Below are 19,794 nucleotides of genomic sequence, written 5' to 3'. Positions count from 1 at the left end.
TGCCATCAAAAACTAGGTCAATAGGTCAAATAATAGAAAAACCTTGTGACCTCTCTAGAGGCCATATTTTTCATGGGATCTGTATGAAAGTTGGTCTGAATGTTCATCTTGATGATATCTAGGTCAAGTTTGAAAGTGGATTACGTGCGGTCAAAAACTAGGTCAGTAGGTCAAATAATAGAAAAATCTTGTGACCTCTTTAAAGGCCATATTTTTCAAGGGATCTGTATGAAAGTTGGTCTGAATGTTCATCTTGATGATATCCAGGTCAAGTTTGAAACTTGGTCACGTGCCTTAAAAAACTAGGTCAGTAGGTCACAAAATAGAAAAACCTTGTGACCTCTCTAGAGGCCATACGTGTGAATGGATCTCCATAAAAATTGGTCAGAATGTTCACCTTGATGATATCCAGGTCAAATTTGAAACTGGGTCACGTGCCTTAAAAAACTAGGTCAGTAGGTCAAATAATAAAAAAACCTTGTGACCTCTCTAGAGGCCATACTTTTCATGGGAACTGTATGAAAGTTGGTCTGAATGTTCATCTTAATGATATCTAGGTCAAGTTTGAAACTGGGTCAACTGCGGTCAAAAACTAGGTCAGTAGGTCTAAAATTTTTAAAATCTTTTGACCTCTCTAGAGGCCATATTTTTCAATGGATCTTCATGAAAATTGATCGGAATGTTCACCTTGATGATATCTAGGTCAGCTTCGAAACTGGGTCACGTGCGGTCAAAAACTAGGCCAGTAGGTATAAAAATAGAAAAACCTTTTGACCTCTATAGAGGCCATTTTTTTTCATGATATCTTCATGAAAATTAGTGAGAATGTTCACCTTGATGATATCTAGTTTAAATTCAAAACAGGGTCACGTACCTTCGAAAACTAGGTCAATAGGTCAAATAATAGAAAAACCTTGTGACCTCGCTAGAGACCATATTTTTCAATGGATCTTCATGAAAATTGGTCAGAATTTTATCTTGATAATATCTAGGTCAAATTCAAAACTGGGTCACATGAGCTCAAAAACTAGGTCACTATGTCAAATAATAAAAAAAACGAAGTCATACTCAAAACTGGGTCATGTGGGAAGAGGTGAGCGATTCAGGACCATCATGGTCCTCTTGTTCTTTTTATGTGACTGTTAGAACAATAGAGAGAACAATGGGGGTGTCACATAAATACCGTTTCGTTAGAACGTGCGTCCGTCCGTACATCACACTTCATTTCCAAGCAATAACTGGAGAACCATTTGACCTAGAACCTTCAAACTTCATAGGGTTGTAGGGCTGCTGGAGTAGACGACCCCTATTGTTTTTGGGGTTACTCTGTCAAAGGTCAAGGTCACAGGGGCCTGAACATTGAAAACCATTTCCGATCAATAACTAGAGAACCACTTGACCCAGAATGTTGAAACTTAATAGGATGATTGGTCATGAAGAGAAGATGACCCCTATTAATTTTGGAGTCACTCTATCAAAGGTCAAGGTCACAGGGGCTGAACATTGAAAACCATTTCAGATCAATAACTAGAGAACCACTTGACCCAGAATGTTGAAACTTCATAGGATGACTGGTCATGTAGAGTAGATGACCCCTATTGTTTTTGGGATCACTCTGTCAAAGGTCAAGGTCACAGGGGCTTGAACATTGAAAACCATTTCCAATCAATAACTTGAGTACCACTTGACCCAGAATGTTGAAACTTCATAGGATGATTGTACATGCAAAGTAGATGACCCCTATCTATTTTGGGATCATTCTGTTAAAGGTCAAGGTCACAGGGGCCTGAACATTGAAAAACATTTCCGGTCAGTAACTCGAGAACAACTTGACCCAGAATGTTGAAACTTAATAGGATGATTGAACATGCAGAGTAGATGACCCCTATCGATTTTGGGGTCAGTGTTAAAGGTCAAAGTCACAGGGGCCTGAACATGGAAAACCGTTTCTGATCAATAACTTGAGAACCTCTTGACCCAGAATGTTAAAACTTTATAGGATAATTGGACATACAGAGTAAATGACCCCAATTAATTTCTGGGTCACTCTATTAAAGGTCAAGGTCACAGGGGCCTGAACATGGAAAACAATTTCCGATCAGTAACTTGAGAATCACTCAACCCAGAATGTTGAAACTTCATAGGATGATTGCTCATGCAGAGTAGATGACCCCTATTGATTTTGGGGTCACTCCTTTAAAGGTCAAGGTCACAGGGGCCTGAACATTGATAACCATTTCCGATCAATAACTTGAGAACCTCTTGATCCAGAATGTTGAAACTTCAGAGGATAATTGAACATGCAGAGTAGATGACCCCAATTGATTTTTGGGTAAGTCTATTAAAGGTCAAGGTCACAGGGGACTGGTCATGTGAAATCATTTCCGGAAAATAACTTGAGAACCACTTGACCTAGAATGTTGAAACTTAATAGGATGATTGGACATGCAGAGTAGATGACCCCTATTTATTTTGGGGTCACTTGATCAAAGGTCAAGGTCACAGGAGCCTGAACAGTGACTTGAGAACCACTAGGCCAAGAGTGTTGAAACTTAGCAGGATGACTGGACATGCCAAGTACATGATCCCTATTGCAGCCAACCATCAGTGTCTCTTTGACTTTTGCTCCTGACTCCTATTGACTTCTTGCCTATACCACTTTGCATTGGGGGAGACATGCGCTTTTTTGCAAAAGCATCTTCTAGTTTATCTATGTAATTGAGTGTCTGCGCTGCTGTGGTTTACATTGTAGGGTAACTGTGATTAAGGAACATAGCACTCCCTTTTGAATATTCATCCATGTTCCTCTTTCCCCTTCTACCCCCCCCCCCCCCCCCCCCCTCTCCTCCGCTCTCTGCCCCCACCCCCTTTTTCTATACTTTGCATAAAATTAAAATGTACTTGATGGATTTTTGAAGCAACCCGTCTATAATGTTTTTCCGTTACAGTTCTTTTTGTTGTGGGCCTACTTTGCAAATGTGTGGCTCTGTGGCTGTGTTTTTGGTGCTCTGTGCTTCTGAGAAATCTATGCTTACCTTTTATTAGCTCGACTATTCAAAGAATAGGTAGAGCTATTGAACTCTCCTATGCATCGGCGTCCGCGTCCCAATTTTTTTTTAAGTTTTTGTATATAAGCTGGTATATCAGTAACCACTTGTGGGAAAGGATTGAAACTTCACACACTTATTCACTGTGATAAACTGACTTACATTGCACAGGTTCCATAACTCTTTTTTGCTTTTTATGCCCCTCTTTGAAGAAGGAGGAGTATATTGTTTTGCAGATGTCAGTTGGTCGGTCGGTCAGTCTGTCGGTATGTAGACCAATTGGTTTCCGGATGATAAGTCAATAATGCTTGAGTCTAGGATCATTTATTTATATGGGTTTTACGGCACACCAACACGGTATAGGTTATATGGCGCCAAACAGGACTACAAATTTTGGTTCCACATCTCATTTACATCGAAATAAAAGCATAAGGTATGGAATCAAAAGAGTCTAGGATCATGAAAGTTGTTATGGAGGTTGTTCATGATCAGCAAATGACCCCTATTGATTTTGAAGTCAGTTGGTCAAAGGTCAAGGTCACAGTGACCTTGAACAGTTGAACGGTTTACGGATGATAACTCAAGAACGCTTGTGCCAAGGATCATGAAATTTGATAGGGATGTTGCTGATGACCGGCAGATGACCCCTTTTGATTTTGAGTTCAGTTGGTCAAAGGTCAAGGTCACAGAGACCTTGAATAGTTAAACAGTTTCCAGATGATAACTCAAGTACACTTGGGCCAAGGATCATGAAAGTTGATAAGGAGGTTGATCATGACCACTAGATGATCCCTATTGATTTTGAGGCCATTAGGTCAAAGGTCAAGGTCACAGTGTTCCAGAACAGTTAAACAGTTTCCGGATGCTAACTCAAGAATGCTTGCACCTAGGATTATTAAACTTGATACGGAGGTTGGTCATCACCAGCAGATGACCCCTATTGATTTTGCGGTCAGTAGGTCAAAGGTCAAGGACACAGTGACCCGGAACAGTTTTACGATTTCCGGATGATAACTCAAGAACTCTTGGGTCTAAGATCATGAAAGTTGATAGGGAGGTTGGTCATGACCAGCAGATGACCCCTATTGATTTTTGGGTCTGTAGGTAAAGGCTAATGTCAGAGTGACCAGAAACAATTAAACCATTTCCGGACGTTAACTTGAGAATGCTTGGGCCTATGATTATGAAACTTGATAGAGAGGACCAGCAGATGACCACTATTGATCTTGAGGTCAGTAAGTCAAAGGTCAGGTCAAAGTGACCCAGAACAGTTAAACCATTTCAGGACGATAACTTGAGAATGCTTGGGCTTAGGATCACGAAACTTAATAGGGAGGTTGATCATGACCAGCAGATTACCCCTATTGATTTTGAGGTCAGTAGGTCAAAGGTCAAGGTCACATTGACCCAGAATAGTAGAACTTTTATGTACAGTGACCAAATAATTTCTGTTCCTTGTGCAATTACTGAATGCATCAAGGGGGGCATTTCGTGTTCTATGAGCTCTTGTTTACAAAATTATGCCCCCTTTTTGGTTAAGGTTTTATATGTAAGCTAGTATCTCAGTACCCAGTAATGGGAATGGATTGAACCTTCACATGCTTGTTCACTGTGATGATCTGACATGCAATGCACAGGTTCCATAACTCTACTTCGCATGTTTACAAAATTATGCCCCATTTTCGACTTAGCTGTTTTTTGGTTAAAGTTTTGTATGTAAGCTTGAATCTCAGTACCCACTAATGGGAATGGATTGAAACTTTACACACTTGTTCACTATGATGATATGACATTCAGTTTACAGGTTTCATAATTCTACTTTGCATTTTTACAAAATTATGCCCCTTTTTTGACTTAGCAGTTTTTGGTTAAGTTTTTGTATGTAAGCTGGTATCTCAGTACCCACTAATGGGAATGGTTTTAAACTTCACACAATTGTCCATTGTCATGTGCTGATTTGCTTTGTACAGGCTCCATAGCCTTGTATTGCAATTTTACAAAATTATGCCCCTTTTCCAACTTTAATATTCATTCAGTTGACAAGACTGTTGAATAGTCAAGCGTTGCTGTCCTCCGACAGCTCTTGTCTTGTCCGGGGCATAACTAGAATACTATGAAAGGTATTGACTTGATACTTTACATATTCATAGAGGTCAGTGAGAGTGAGTGCAGAGTTAAAGAACCACAACTCTTGCTGACCACATTTCTCCTTAACACAACCTCCACAACTGAAAAGTCCCTTTTGCTACAGTAATTTTGGAAAGCATCCATCGGTGTTACCAATCGCCTTGTTTGCATTGTGTAAGTGTTAAATACCTTTGAAGTTATAAATCGCTGAAATGAAAAAATGTTCATGATTATTTTAATTATCAAACATCTGTCCATAGAACATATTGTTTGAGTGTTCTGTTTTAGCATTTTGGCCCTTATTGTGCTTATTGGCAACATGATCATTCGCAATATTACAAAGCGTCTTTTAACAACTTGAACATTGTCATATACATGTCTTTGTTTTCAACCCATTTGTCATCAGCTCTTTTGCAACCTGCTCTTTGGCATTCAAACATTTTGTTCTGGCATTAGGTTCACATAAAATACCACATTCATTTGGTTCACCACAGTGCCATTTACCCACTTGCTACCAAACAAGGTGTTCATACATTTGTGTTCATACATTTTGTTCACCTACATAAAGTGTCTTTTAACAACTTATGCATTGTCATACCAATTTATATGTCATTTAAAAAAAACTCATTTGTCATGTACTCACTTGCATACTCCTCATCCTTAAATTAACAACTACTTTATCCCAAAATTAAATTGGTTTCTTTCAAGATGAGTAATGTGTTTTTTCCAGCAGAAATTTTGCTAAAATTGCCAAAAATATTTTGAGCTGCTCACCTGAACTTTGTTTAGGCTGAGCTATTAGTATAGATGGATAGTCTGGCATCCAGTGTCCATCATCCATCATCCTGTGTCCTGTGTCAACATTTTTACTTAAACATCTTCTCTGAAACTACTGGTCAGAATTACGCTAAACTTGGTCATTAGCATCCTGGCATGGACCTCTATCAAGTTTGTTCAAATGGTTCACCATGGCCCCTTTTGGGGGCCACTAAAGCTAGAAATAGAAAAACCTTCTCATGAACCACTTGATGGATCTTCATCAAACTTGGTCTGTAGCATTTTTAGAAGGTCCTCTCCCAAATATTTTCAAATGGGGGCACTTGGTCCCTTTTATGGGTCACTAGAGCTAAAAATAGAAATACCTTTAAAAGATTTCTTCTCATGAACTGCTTGATGGTTTTCTAAGAAACTTGGTCTGTAGCATCATTATAAGGTCGTCTGTTAATTTCTTTCAAATTGGGGCACTTGGCATCTTTTAAGGGCTGCTAGTGCTAAAATTAGAAATACTGTTAAAGGACATCTTCTCATCAACAGCTGAATGGATCTTCATCAGACGTTTATTTAGGCCCTCTCCCTGTATAACCAAAAACTACGGGGTCATATTTAGGCCATGTCCCAGTATAACCAAGAACTATAGGATCCTGTTTTGGCCCTGTATAACCGAGAACTTGGAGGCCCAATATAGGCTCTGTCCTTGTGCATCTGAGAACTATGGGGCCCTATATAGGCCCTGTCTCTGTATAACTGAGATTTGTGGGTCCTGTTGAGGCTCCAGTCCCTGTGTAACCACAAACAAGGGGTCCTATATAGGCCCTGTGCCTTTATAACTGAGAACTAGCAGGGATCCTATATTGGCCCTGTCCTCCTGTAACCGAGAACCATGTTGTTCTGTTGAGGCTGTTCCTGTGTAACAAAGAATTATGGGTGAACCCATGTGGGCCTTGTCCTCTTGTTCTGGAAAACTATCAGAATCCAAACAATATGGGGGTTTCTTGTCTACTCAAGAACTAGGGGGATACTAAAACTATGGGGATTCCCTGTATACTAGAGAACAACGGGCATCCTATAACTAGGGGAGTCCTATATTGACCCTATTCCATGTAACTGATAACTATGGGGTCCTATATATGCCCATTGCCTGGGTACTTGAAAACTATGGAGTCCTATTTTGGCCATGTTCCAATATAATGGGGTACCATAGGGGAGGAGTTTTCCTTATGAATCTGAGGATTAGGGATCCTATATATGCGCAGTCCCTGTGCACTCAAGAAGTACCTGAATCCTATATAGGCCCTGTCCCTGTTATTATTATATTGTACTAGATTTATATAGCACCCTTTTTATGATAAACACATACAATAGGGTTATTATAACAGTAGCTCGATCTGGGATGCTGTATTTGGCTTGAGTGGATTTTGCTAGATCGGATCTCACGAGGCACGCATGGGCCAAGTGTGATCCGTCCTTGCAAAATCCACGAGAGCCGAATACAAAATCCCAGATCTAGCTACCGTTGTAATGACTCTTTTATTATATACCTCCATCTTTGTGTTTAGTTTCTTTGTAAACAAACGAAGTCTTAAATGTTTGTTGATGTTAAAATGAAATGAGTGATGTTTGTGTGTGTGCTATTTATATCACTGTGTCAGCTCATGCATATTAATGAAAGTAGTCCGGCGACATACAATACGGAAGGTACAATACGGGATTTGGTTATGTTTTTGTATGTAAGCTAGTATCTCAGTAACCACTTGTGGGAATGGATTGAAATTTCACACACTTATTCACTGTGATAAACTGACTTACATTGCATAGGTTCCATAACTCTAGTTTGCTTTTTGACAAAATTATGCCCCTTTTTCGACTTAGAAATTTTTGGTTAAGGTTTTGTATGTAAGCTGGTATCTCAGTACTCACTAATGGGAATGGATTGAAACTTCACACACTTGTTCACTGTCATAAGCTGATATGCACTGTGCAGGTTCCATAATCCTGTTTTGCATTTTTACAAGATTATTCCCCTTTTTCGACTTGTCTTCATTCAATTGACAAGGCTGTTGAATAGTCGAGCGTTGCTGTCTTCCGACAGCTCTTGTTTTCAGCCTGTTTATATTTCCATGTAAAATACAAGCTGTATTTTTGACAGAATTTATATAGGTGTATAATAAAAAGGTGTTTTACATACAAAGGCAGCCACTCAGAGTGCCAAATTTATCCACTATCAGTACAGGTACAGAGCAATCTTACTGGAGGGATAAAGCAAAAGAAAGCCATCAGAACAGTGAAAGAGAAATCTTTTAGATACAGGCTAAATTAGCATATTCTTTGTGAACATCGTGGTTTGTTAATGTGTTCAGCATAAAGCACCAGGGCATGTGAAGCTCTCTTTCCTGGGAAGAACCAGTACTGGCTTCTTAGTTGGTTGGGAGTCACTCAAGAGTATCTACGAAATTTCCTATCCTGGCCTGGAGTTTGAACCCTTGACCTCTATATTGACAGTCAGACTTCTTACCTCTATTCCACTATGCAATACAGAGCATTGAAGGCAGGACTACCATGATCAATAAAAGTGTGTTTCTACTGCAATTTCTTGCTTAATATTCCTTTTTTTTCTGCTTTTTAGCTCACCGGAGCCAAAGGCTCATGGTGAGCTTTTGTGACCGCTCAATGTCTGTCGTCTGTCATGCATCGTGTGTCGTCTGTCATGCGTCCATCAACATTTTCTAAAACAATCTTCTTCTTGAAAACCACTGAGCAGAATTACACCAAACTTCATAGGAATGATCCTTGGATGATCCCCTTTCAAAATTTTTCAAAGAATTGAATTCCATGCAGAACTCTGGTTGCCATGGCAACCGAAAGGAAAAACTTTAAAAATCTTCTTGTCCAAAACCGCAAGGCCTAGAGCCTTGATATTTGGCATGTGACATCATCTAATGGTCCTCTAAGAGGATTATTCAAATTATGCCCCTGAGGTGAAAAGAGGCCCTGCCCCGGGGGGACCCAACTTTTGCATAGACTTATATAGGAAATATTTTTTTAAATCTTCTTGTCTAAAACCACAAGACCTAGGCCTTTGATATTTGGTATGTAGCATTGCCTTGTGGTCCTCTACCAAATTATTACCCTGGAGTGAAAAAAGGCCCTGACCCGGGGGGTCTCAAGTTTTACATAGACTTATATAGGAAATTTTTTAGAAAATCTTCTTGTCTGAAACTGCATGGCCTAGACTTTTGATATTTGGTATGTTGCATTGCCTTGTGGTCCTCTACCAAAATTGTTCAAATTATTACCCTGGGGTGAAAAGAGGCCCTGCCCCGGGGGTTCTCAAGTTTTACATAGACTTATATAGGAAAAACTTTAAAAATCTTCTTGCTGGAAACTTCAAAGCATAGGCATTTGATATTTGGTATGTTGCCTTGCCTGGTGTTCCTCTACCAAAATTTTTCAAATTATGACCCCTGGGGTGAAAAGAGGCCCTGCCCTTGGGGTCCCAAGTTTAACATAGACTTATATAGGAAAAAAAAACAACCTTCTTGTCCTGAAGTTCAAGGCCTAGGCCTTTGATATTTGGTGTGTAGCATTGCCTAGTGGATCTCTTATAAGATTGTTCAAATCATACCCCTGGGGAGAAAAGAGGCCCCAATCTGAGGTCACTTGTTATATGAGTTATATAGGAAAAAGTACCTAAAAATTATTAGATCATAGTTCATAGACAGTTTAATTATAATTACCTTCTGACCTCAAGTGATTAGGGGTCACCTGACTGTGACCTTTACCTACTGACCTACTTTCTTGTTTTTTAAGATACAGCCTTGTAATTTGGATGACATGTACAGTTTCGCACACCAATCTTAAAACAGACTTTCAATGACCATGAATTTGACCTACTGACCTACTTTCTTTATGTTTAAGCATCAGTTTGACATTTGAAACAGGTGGATCATATTACTCAGGTGAGCGATTCAGGGTCATCATGACCCTCTTGTTTAGCATTGTAATGTTGTGTGCATGTTACATTCTCTTCAGTTCTGTTCATAGTTTTGTCTCTAATATAACAGTTGTCAGATATTAAATACAGTGGTGCAAAGCAGGATTAACACCATGGTTATGCCCCCTTTCGAAGAAGAGAGGGTGTATTGTTTTGCTAGGTGTCCGTTGGTAGACCAAATTGTTCAAAGTATGTTTCTTGTGGTTGGTAGATATCTCCTATTGTTTTGGGCATCACTAGGTCAAAGGTCAGGGTCACAGTAACCTAGACAAAAAATGGTTTCCACTTTAATACTTAAAGAATGTTTTGCCTGTCAGTCTTCATAGGATTGTTGATTGTAATGCATAGATGACCCCCTGTTGCTTTTTGTGCCCCCCCATGAGTGGTGGGGGCATATAGATTTGGTCTTGTCTGGCATCCATGCGTCCGTCCATCCGTGCGTCCGTCCGAGCTCACATTTGCATACTTAGGTGGCTATAGGAACAATAGGTAACTGTACTTTTTCTTTGATGTCATTCATTCCGTAAGGCTTTTATGTGGCTATTTTTCTCTTACGTGGCTAAAAGAACAATAGAGAGAACAAAAGAGTATAAGATTCTTTCACTGCTTATAGGTACAGATGGGAATTTCCGGCCTCGAGGGTAACTGTTTAGGCAGTAACGAGGTTCCTACCGATTTACCGCCTAAACAGTTACCCGAGAGCCGGATATTCCCATCTGTACCTATAACCAGTGACAGAAGAATCTTTTTCTTGCATACCGGTATCAAGATATAATAATAAAAATAAAATCAGTCGAATGGCTTTCTTTTTAGAACTATTTCTTATAGCAGCGTATTTAAACAAAGCGTGGGAAATCAACATCCGTAAACAGGAAAGACGTCATGACGTTTCAAAGACAAACAACAATGTTTAGTTCCGGTTTTGTTTTATCAGTTCCAGCGTAACGTTATGAATATTTGATAAAATAACGTATTTTGAATCGAGAAATATACTATCAGGAACAAACAAACTGTCAATGTATTGGATTTTTATTCCGTTTTTTTCGAAATAAAGTATAAATAACTACATAAATCTTCTGCATATATGTAGTTCGTAATACGTCATTTAAAGCACGAGAGTCATCTTACACCCCGGGGTGAAAGATGGATTTTTCCAGCACCGGTAGAAATACCGGAAATCCCCGTCTGGTATGCAAGAATAGCCACATAAGTATCCATATGTAGGAACATCCGTGCATCCGTCCGTCCGTCCGAAGTTTGTGATGCGCCTAGCTCAAAAATATAAATTGATGAAACCTCGATGAGTCTTTATCATGATATGAACTTGCGCACCTCCTATTTTTCGTCTGGCTCTGCCCCCAATTTTCAGAGTTATGGCCCCTGAAATAGTCAAAAATGCACATTTTTACCTTGTGACACGCCTAGCTCAAAAAGTATTTGATATAGATTCATGAAACCTTGCATGAGTCTTAATCATGATATGAACTTGCGCACCTCCTATTTTTCATTTGGCTCTGCCCCCTATTTTCAGAGTTATGGCCCCTGAAATAGTCAAAAATGCACATTTTCACCTTGTGATATGCCTAGCTCAAAAAGTATTTGATATAGATTCATGAAACCTTGCAACAATCTTAATCATGATATGAACTTGCGCACCTCCTATTTTTCATTTGGGTCCGCCCCCTATTTTCAGAGTTATGGCCCCTGAAATAGTTAAAAATGCACATTTTCACCTTGTGACATGCCTAGCTCAAAAAATATTTGATATAGATTCATGAAACCTTGCATGAGTCTTAATCATGATATGAACTTGCGCACCTCCTATTTTTCATTGGCTCCGCCCCCTATTTTTAGAGTTATGGCCCCTGAAATAGTCAAAAATGTACATTTTCACCTTGTGACGCACCTAGCTGAAAAAGTATTTAATATAAATGGTTGAAAACTTGCATAAGTCTTTATCATGATATAAACTTGCACACATTTAATTTTTTGGCTGGCTTCACCACCTATTTTTAAAGTAATGGCCCCTGAAAAAATGCACTTTTTCACCTAATTAAATGCCTAGCTCAAAAAGTATTAGATGTAAATTCAGGAAACCTTGCTGGAGTCTTTAATGTGATGTGACCTTGCACACTTGGCATTCTTCTTGAGAATCTTAGCTCTTATTACAGAGTTATGGTCCTTGAAATAGCCAAAATAGTGGATTTTTTGTTTGTGATGCTCATAGCTCAAAAAGTATAGGGCCTAGGATAATGAATCCTTTTCATAAAATGTTTGTTGAGGCTATACCCCATTAAGACTGCAAACATTTGAATTATTGCCCCTTATTTGTGACAAATGTACCAGTGGGGGGCACACCCTGTGTCCTACAGACACATTCTAGTTATGTCATTTACTTGAAGGTCATCAAGGTCAAAGCATACCAAATTACATACCAACTTGCCTCAGATCGGCATATGTATTTTACAAACAGATCTTGTTAGCTCATCTGAACCAAAAGTTCAGGGTGTGTTAAAAGTATAGGTGGGTGGTCCGGTGTCTGTTGTCTGTCATCCATCATCCACAATTTATATCAACATCTTGTCTGAAACTACTGGTAAGAATTACATCAAACTTTATCTCAATTTTTTTTCCAATGGATCCACTTGACCCGATTTAGGGGTCACAAAAGCTAAAAATAGAAATACTCTGAAACAACTTCTTCTCATAAACTGCTTGGATATTTTTAGTGTCCTCTCCCAAATTTGTCCAAACTCGGCTCCTTTTGGGGGGCTGCTTGAACTAAGAAATATTTTTAAATGACTTCTTATAAACCGCTTGATAGATCTTCAGATTTTGCTGTAGCATTACAAGATCCTCCCTCACTTTGCTATCATCGTTCATATGACTGAAAAATTGTTGAGAAAGAAGTTAAACCCAAACACACACACTCACTTTGCTAAGATGGTGGCTCACAGCCCCTTTTAGAGGCCACTAGAGCTGATGAAAGAAATACATTGAAATGACTTTTTCTCATGAACAACTGGATGAAAAATTTGGTCTGTAGCATTATGATAAAGTCCTCTACCATTTTATTCAAATGGGGGTACTTGGCCCCTAAAATAAATGACTTCTTCTCATGAACTGCTTATTGAATCTTCATCAATCTTGATCTGTAGTACTATCATTAAGTCCTCTCCAAAATTTCTTGAAATGGGCGCACTAGAGCTAAATAGTAGAAATGCTTAAAAAAGACTTCTTATCATGAACCATTTTATGGATCTTCATCATGCCTTGTCTGTATTATCACTTTTAAGATCCACTCCCGATTTTGTTCAAATGGGATACTTGGCCCATAAAAGAGCTAAATATTGATCCCCATCAGATTTGATCTGTACCATCCTTATAAGGTCCTTCCTCATATTAATTAAAATGGCAGCACTGGGTCTCTTTTAGGAGCAGTTAGAGCTAATAATAGAAATAGAAATAGAATAGACTTGGTCTGTAGCATCATTGTAAAATCATCTCCAAATTCTTTTCAAATGGTAGTACTTGACCCCTTTTAGGGGCCACTAGTTTATTGTCAAGCCCGCTTATGGTGAGCTCGACATAGTCTTCACTTTTGGCGGGTCGGTGTATGTGCATGCATCCGTCCGATTTTGTCCGGACATGCTTAGACCAATCTTGTTTATATTTGGCATGAATGTTTACTTAGAAGGAGTGTCATGCGCAAACCCCATGTTCCTATCTCAAAAGTCAAGGTCACAGTTGGAGGTCAAAGGTCAAAATGAAGCTTATCCGGAGCATTTCTTCTTCATGCATGCTGGGATTTTGATGTAACTTGGCATGAATGTTCACCTTTATGAGACGGAGTGTCATGCATAAGAACCAGGTCCCTAGGTCTAAGGTCAAGGTCACACTTAGAGGCCAAAGGTCAGATACAAGAAGACATTGTCTGGAGCATTTCTTCTTCATGCATAAGGGAATTTTGATGTAACTTGGCACATGAGGCAACCTTGTTTTTAGAATTACTTCCCTGTGTTGTTACTGTAAATAGCTTATATTGTAACTTTTTTTATTACTGGCTGTCGGGAAAAATTGAGACCACTTTTGTGTGGTACAACATGCATGTTACATCCAATTTTTAGGTGTATTTTGACCTATCTCTACCTGGTTAGGAGTTTTATGTAGACTTATATTAATTATATAGATTTTTTTTATAATTGGTCAAAAAATTCCATATGCAAATACAGGTGCTAGTGTAAATCAGTTCTGACACCGCCAAATAGTATAAATGTTACTTTTTAGACAGCTGGCAGGCTTGACATTCTGCCTATGGGCATGTAGAATGTATTTCTAGTATTAAACACAGTTGAAACCATTTATAATTCAGTGAATCTCGATCAGTCAAGGTCAGGTAAGCGACTTATTTCCACAATGACCCTCCTGTTTTAATCAAAAATTATTTTCGCTGTAATAAATTGTTTCAGAGTCAAAATTTTCTATTTTGGCCCTTTCAGCCATATAGAGGTTTCATTTATGCTTTGATTTGATACAAACTTGCACAGAATGATTATCTTACTTATCTCTAGGCCTAGATTGAAACTGGGTCATGTTGTGTCTAAAACTTGGTCTTCAGGTCAAATCAAAGAAAAAGCTTGTTAACAACCTAGAGGCCACATTTATGACCCTATCTTCATGAAACTTGGTCAGAACATTTATCTTGATGATTTCTAGGTTCTAGGCCAGGTTCAAAACTGGGTCATGTTGGGTCAAAAACTAGGTCACCTGGTCAAATCAAAGGAAAAGCTTGTTAACACTCTTGAGGCCTCATTTATGACCCTATCTTCATGAAACTTGGTCAGAATGTTTATCTTGATGATTCCTAGGCCAAGTTTCAAACTGGATCATATGGGGTCAACAAGGTCACCCAGTCAAATCAAAGGGAAAGCTTGTTAACACTCTTGTTCATTTGATGTGCATGAAACTTGGTCAGAATGTTTGTCTGCATGAAATATCGAATGAATTTTTATCTTGGTCATGTAGGGTCAAAAACTAGGTCACTAGGTCAAATCAGAGAATATTTGACCTAGAACTATGAAACTTAAATTGAATTTAGATCACCATAATATGGTATTGCACACAAAATTTCGTCAGGATCTCTTTAGTAACCAGAGTTATTGCCCTTTAATTGTTTAAAAATCCACAGATTTGTACATAACAAACGAACCCTCCCACATCCCGCCCCCCCCCCCCCCCAAACAAAAAATTTGCTTTTTCATTCTTTATTAGCTCACCTGTCACAAAGTGACAAGGTGAGCTTTTGTGATCGCGCGGTGTCCGTCGTGCGTGCGTGCGTGCGTCAGTCCGTAAACTTTTGCTTGTGACCACTCTAGAGGTCACATTTTTCATGGGATCTTTATGAAAGTTGGTCAGAATGTTCACCTTGATGATATCTAGGTCAAGTTCGAAACTGGGTCTCGTGCCATCAAAAACTAGGTCAGTAGGTCTAAAAATAGAAAAACCTTGTGACCTCTCTAGAGGCCATATATTTCACAAGATCTTCATGAAAATTGGTCAGAACGTTCACCTTGATGATATCTAGGTCAGGTTCGAAACTGGGTCACTGCCATCAAAAACTAGGTCAGTAGGTCAAATAATAGAAAAACCTTGTGACCTCTCTAAAGGCCATATTTTTCATGGGATCTGTATGAAAGTTGGTCTGAATGTTCATCTTGATGATATCTAGGTCAAGTTCGAAACTGGGTCACGTGCGGTCAAAAACTAGGTCAGTAGGTCTAAAAATAGAAAAACCTTGTGACCTCTCTAGAGGCCATATATTTCATGAGATCTTCATGAAAATTGGTCAGAATGTTCACCTTGATGATATCTAGGTCAAGTTCGAAAGTGGGTCACGTGCCTTCAAAAACTAGGTCAGTAGGTCAAATAATAGAAAAACTTTGTGACCTCTCTAGAGGCCATATTTTTCATGGGATCTGTATGAAAGTTGGTCTGAATGTTCATCTTGATGATATCTAGGTCGAGTTCGAAAGTGGGTCACGTGCCGTCAAAAACTAGGTCAGTAGGTCAAATAATAGAAAAACCTTGTGACCTCTCTAAAGGCCATATTTTTCATGGGATCTGTATGAAAGTTGGTCTGAATGTTCACCTTGATGATATCTAGGTCAAGTTCGAAACTGGGTCACGTGCGGTCAAAAACTAGGTCAGTAGGTCTAAAAATAGAAAAACCTTGTGACCTCTCTAGAGGCCATATATTTCATGAGATCTTCATGAAAATTGGTCAGAATGTTCACCTTGATGATATCTAGGTCAAGTTCGAAAGTGGGTCACGTGCCATCAAAAAGTAGGTCAGTAGGTCAAATAATAGAAAAACCTTGTGACCTCTCTAAAGGCCATATTTTTCATGGGATCTGTATGAAAGTTGGTCTGAATGTTCATCTTGATGATATCTAGGTCAAGTTCGAAAGTGGGTCACGTGCCGTCAAAAACTAGGTCAGTAGGTCAAATAATAGAAAAACCTTGTGACCTCTCTAAAGGCCATATTTTTCATGGGATCTATATGAAAGTTGGTCTGAATGTTCATCTTGATGATATCTAGGTCAAATTCGAAACAGGGTCATGTGCGGTCAAAAACTAGGTCAGTAGGTCTAAAAATAGAAAAACCTTGTGACCTCTCTAGAGGCCATACTTGTGAATGGATCTCCATAAAAATTGGTCAGAATGTTCACCTTGATGATATCTAGGTCAAGTTCGAAAGTGGGTCACGTGCCATCAAAAACTAGGTCAGTAGGTCAAATAATGAAAAAACGTTATGACCTCTCTAGAGGCCATATTTTTCATGGGATCTGTATGAAAGTTGGTCTGAATGTTTATCTTGATGATATATAGGTAAAGTTTGAAACTGGGTCAACTGCGATCAAAAACTAGGTCAGTAGGTCTTGAAATAGAAAAACCTTGTGACCTCTCTAGAGGCCATACCCTTGAAAGGATCTTCATGAAAATTGGTCAGAATGTTTACCTTGATGATATCTAGGTCAAGTTTGAAACTGGGTCACATACCATAAAAAACTAGGTCAGTAGGTCAAATAATAAAAAAACCTTGTGACCTCTCTAGAGGCCATACTTTTCATGGGATCTGTATGAAAGTTGGTCTGAATGTTCATCTTGATGATATCTAGGTCAGGTTTGAAACTGGGTCAACTGCGGTCAAAAACTAGGTCAGTAGGTTTAAAATTAGAAAAATCTTTTGACCTCTCTAGAGGCCATATTTTTCAATGGATCTTCATGAAAATTGATCTGAATGTTCACCTTGATGATATCTAGGTCAAGTTTTGAAACTGGGTCACGTGCGGTCAAAAACTAGGCCAGTAGGTATAAAAATAGAAAAACCTTGTGACTTCTCTAGAGGCCATATTTTTCATGAGATCTTCATGAAAATTAGTGAGAATGTTCACCTTGATATCTAGGTAAAGTTCAAAACAGGGTCACGTACCTTTGAAAACTAGGTCAATAGGTCAAATAATAGAAAAACCTTGTGACCTCTCTAGAGACCATATTTTTCAATGGATCTTCATGAAAATTGGTCAGAATGTTTATCTTGATAATATCTAGGTCAGGTTCAAAACTGGGTCACATGAGCTCAAAAACTAGGTCACTATGTCAAATAATAGAAAAAACGACGTCATACTCAAAACTGGGTCATGTGGGAAGAGGTGAGCGATTCAGGACCATCATGGTCCTCTTGTTTTTTTTTAATTTTTCGAACATTCCATGAATATTTATCAACTTGCAAAGTTGTACCATTCCCCCACCTGGCTCCTCCACCCAGTTACCCCCCTCCTCACCGACGTGCCATCTGCACACCCCCCCCCCCCCCCCCCCCCCCCCACCCCCAAAATTTTTTTTTTTCCATCCATATTTATTATCAACATGTAAAGTTTTATACCCTCACCCTGACACGCACCATCCCACCACACCTAGTTAGGGTCAAAACATAACATACATTTATTATGTACACTTAAAACATTTGTTTTCTGTTAAATTGATCCTGACTAATGAAATTATTTTCTTCTTAGTCACATTCTTAACTTTTTGCCAGATATATTTCTTTGCCATTCCTCACCACAAACCCATTCAGCGGGGATACCAATTCATCGGATTTGCTTGTTTATTCTATCTTTATAAAACTTGATCAGAATGTTTGTTATCATGAAGTCTTGGATGATTTCAAATCTGGTCACGTGGGGTCAAAAACTAGGTCACTAGGTCAAATCAAAGGAAACGCTTGTATACACTCTAGAGGTCACTTTTTTGCTCCAATCTTCCCAAAACTTTGTCAGAATGCTTGTTTTCATGAAATTTTGGACAAGTTTGAATCTTGGTCATGTGGGTTAAAAAACTAGGTCACTAGGTCAAATCAAAGAAAATGCACAAGAGGCCACGTTTTTTTGTCCAATCTTAATGAAAATTGGTCAGAATATTTGTCTCAATGAAATCACTAGGTAAAATATGTTTACACTGTGATGGTGTGTTATTCAGGTGAGCGACCTAGGGCAATCTTGGCCCTCTTGTCAGACTTTTACTCTTGATAATTGTGAGTCAAGGATTACATGCCACTGCAATACTCAGTCACTTGTTAACTTAGAAATTTTGTTGATAATATTGGTAAATATCTAAGTCTATGGACCTGACCAATGTTATTTTTATCTTAGGTTAATATCTCAGTCTATTAACCTCAGTGGATATCTCAGTCTATTAACCTCAGTGGATATCTCAGTCTATTAACCTCAGTGGATATCATCTTGGTCAGGTCCACAAAAGGTCTATTTGTGTCACTATTATACAATAACTGTTGAATATTGTATATACATTAATCATTAGGTTATACTGAGACAATTAGTCCCTTTCTGATATGAGACTCATGGCAATACTTCATTCACTTGTTAATTTTATTTTGGCTCATAGATGCATGAAGAGAAAGGGATCAAATTCCACTTTCAAGCAGGAATTAAGGAGTTTATGGGAGTAGATGGTAAATTGACAGAGGCTGTGCTGTCTACAGGGACCAAAATACCCGCAGATATTGCCATACTTGGTGTAGGTAAGAAATTCCAGTGGTCTTCTTTTTGAATTGTGAAACCAGTCCTGTCAACAGAATTCAGTAACACTCCGGGAGAACTACGTTCCGACGTAAGTCATGTCTCAACGATATCATGTGACATATCTCAACGATTTCGTTGCGGTGTCGCTCCGTATGACCTTGTCGATTCATTTAATATTATGTGCAATGAAGCATTGATTCTACGTTTTCATAACTGAAAAGATGAATTTGAAGTGTGGAAGCTATATTAGCTTTATGGAGCATTTTGGAAGATACAACGAGCTAGTTAAAAATAAACTTATATAAGCTACATAAATGTTGCAAGGCCGCAACGATAACAGACAATATGTGACAACGTCTCACATACAGTGTTGCGAAGTCTGAACAATATACTTACCGTTTTAACTTTTAGAAAATTCTTATGTACATCTTATCTTTACGTTGAGAACATTTCTTGACACTTTCATAAATGACTGGATGACGTCTGAGCAAGGTACAACAATTTAATCAGTATGACATATGTATTTGTCGTTATCATTTTACACATTAATTATAGCCATACGCAGGCTGGAGTAAATTTGAAATGGATGCATAAATTCATATAAAGTTTCAGCATGAAATTTAAAACGTAAAGTTATTGCTGTACAATAGAAACAATTATGTTTAGCTGCTCGCTATAGAAATACTTTCATTTATATCAAAGTCCATGGAATGTTGTAAGCATTGTCGGTGGCTCCTTCACAATAGTT

General features: G+C 38.6%; 1 protein-coding gene across 5 annotated transcripts in view; it reads left to right on the top strand.

Moving 5' to 3' along the window:
- The window catches only part of LOC123535409 (apoptosis-inducing factor 3-like), a 244,427-nt gene that overhangs the window by 199,633 nt on the left and 25,000 nt on the right, over nt 1–19,794 (top strand). For all 5 annotated transcript variants that reach the window (XM_053519560.1, XM_053519561.1, XM_045318060.2 and 2 more), the window contains one exon: nt 18,910–19,045. In XM_053519560.1, the coding sequence (XP_053375535.1) occupies nt 18,910–19,045 (136 nt within the window). The remainder of the gene's footprint in view (nt 1–18,909; nt 19,046–19,794) is intronic.

The sequence above is a fragment of the Mercenaria mercenaria genome, chromosome 12 (genome assembly GCF_021730395.1).
Source record: "Mercenaria mercenaria strain notata chromosome 12, MADL_Memer_1, whole genome shotgun sequence".
Taxonomy (NCBI): Eukaryota; Metazoa; Mollusca; class Bivalvia; order Venerida; family Veneridae; genus Mercenaria; species Mercenaria mercenaria.
Note: the sequence above shows the minus strand (reverse complement) of the source record. Positions and strands in the feature narration are given on the sequence as shown.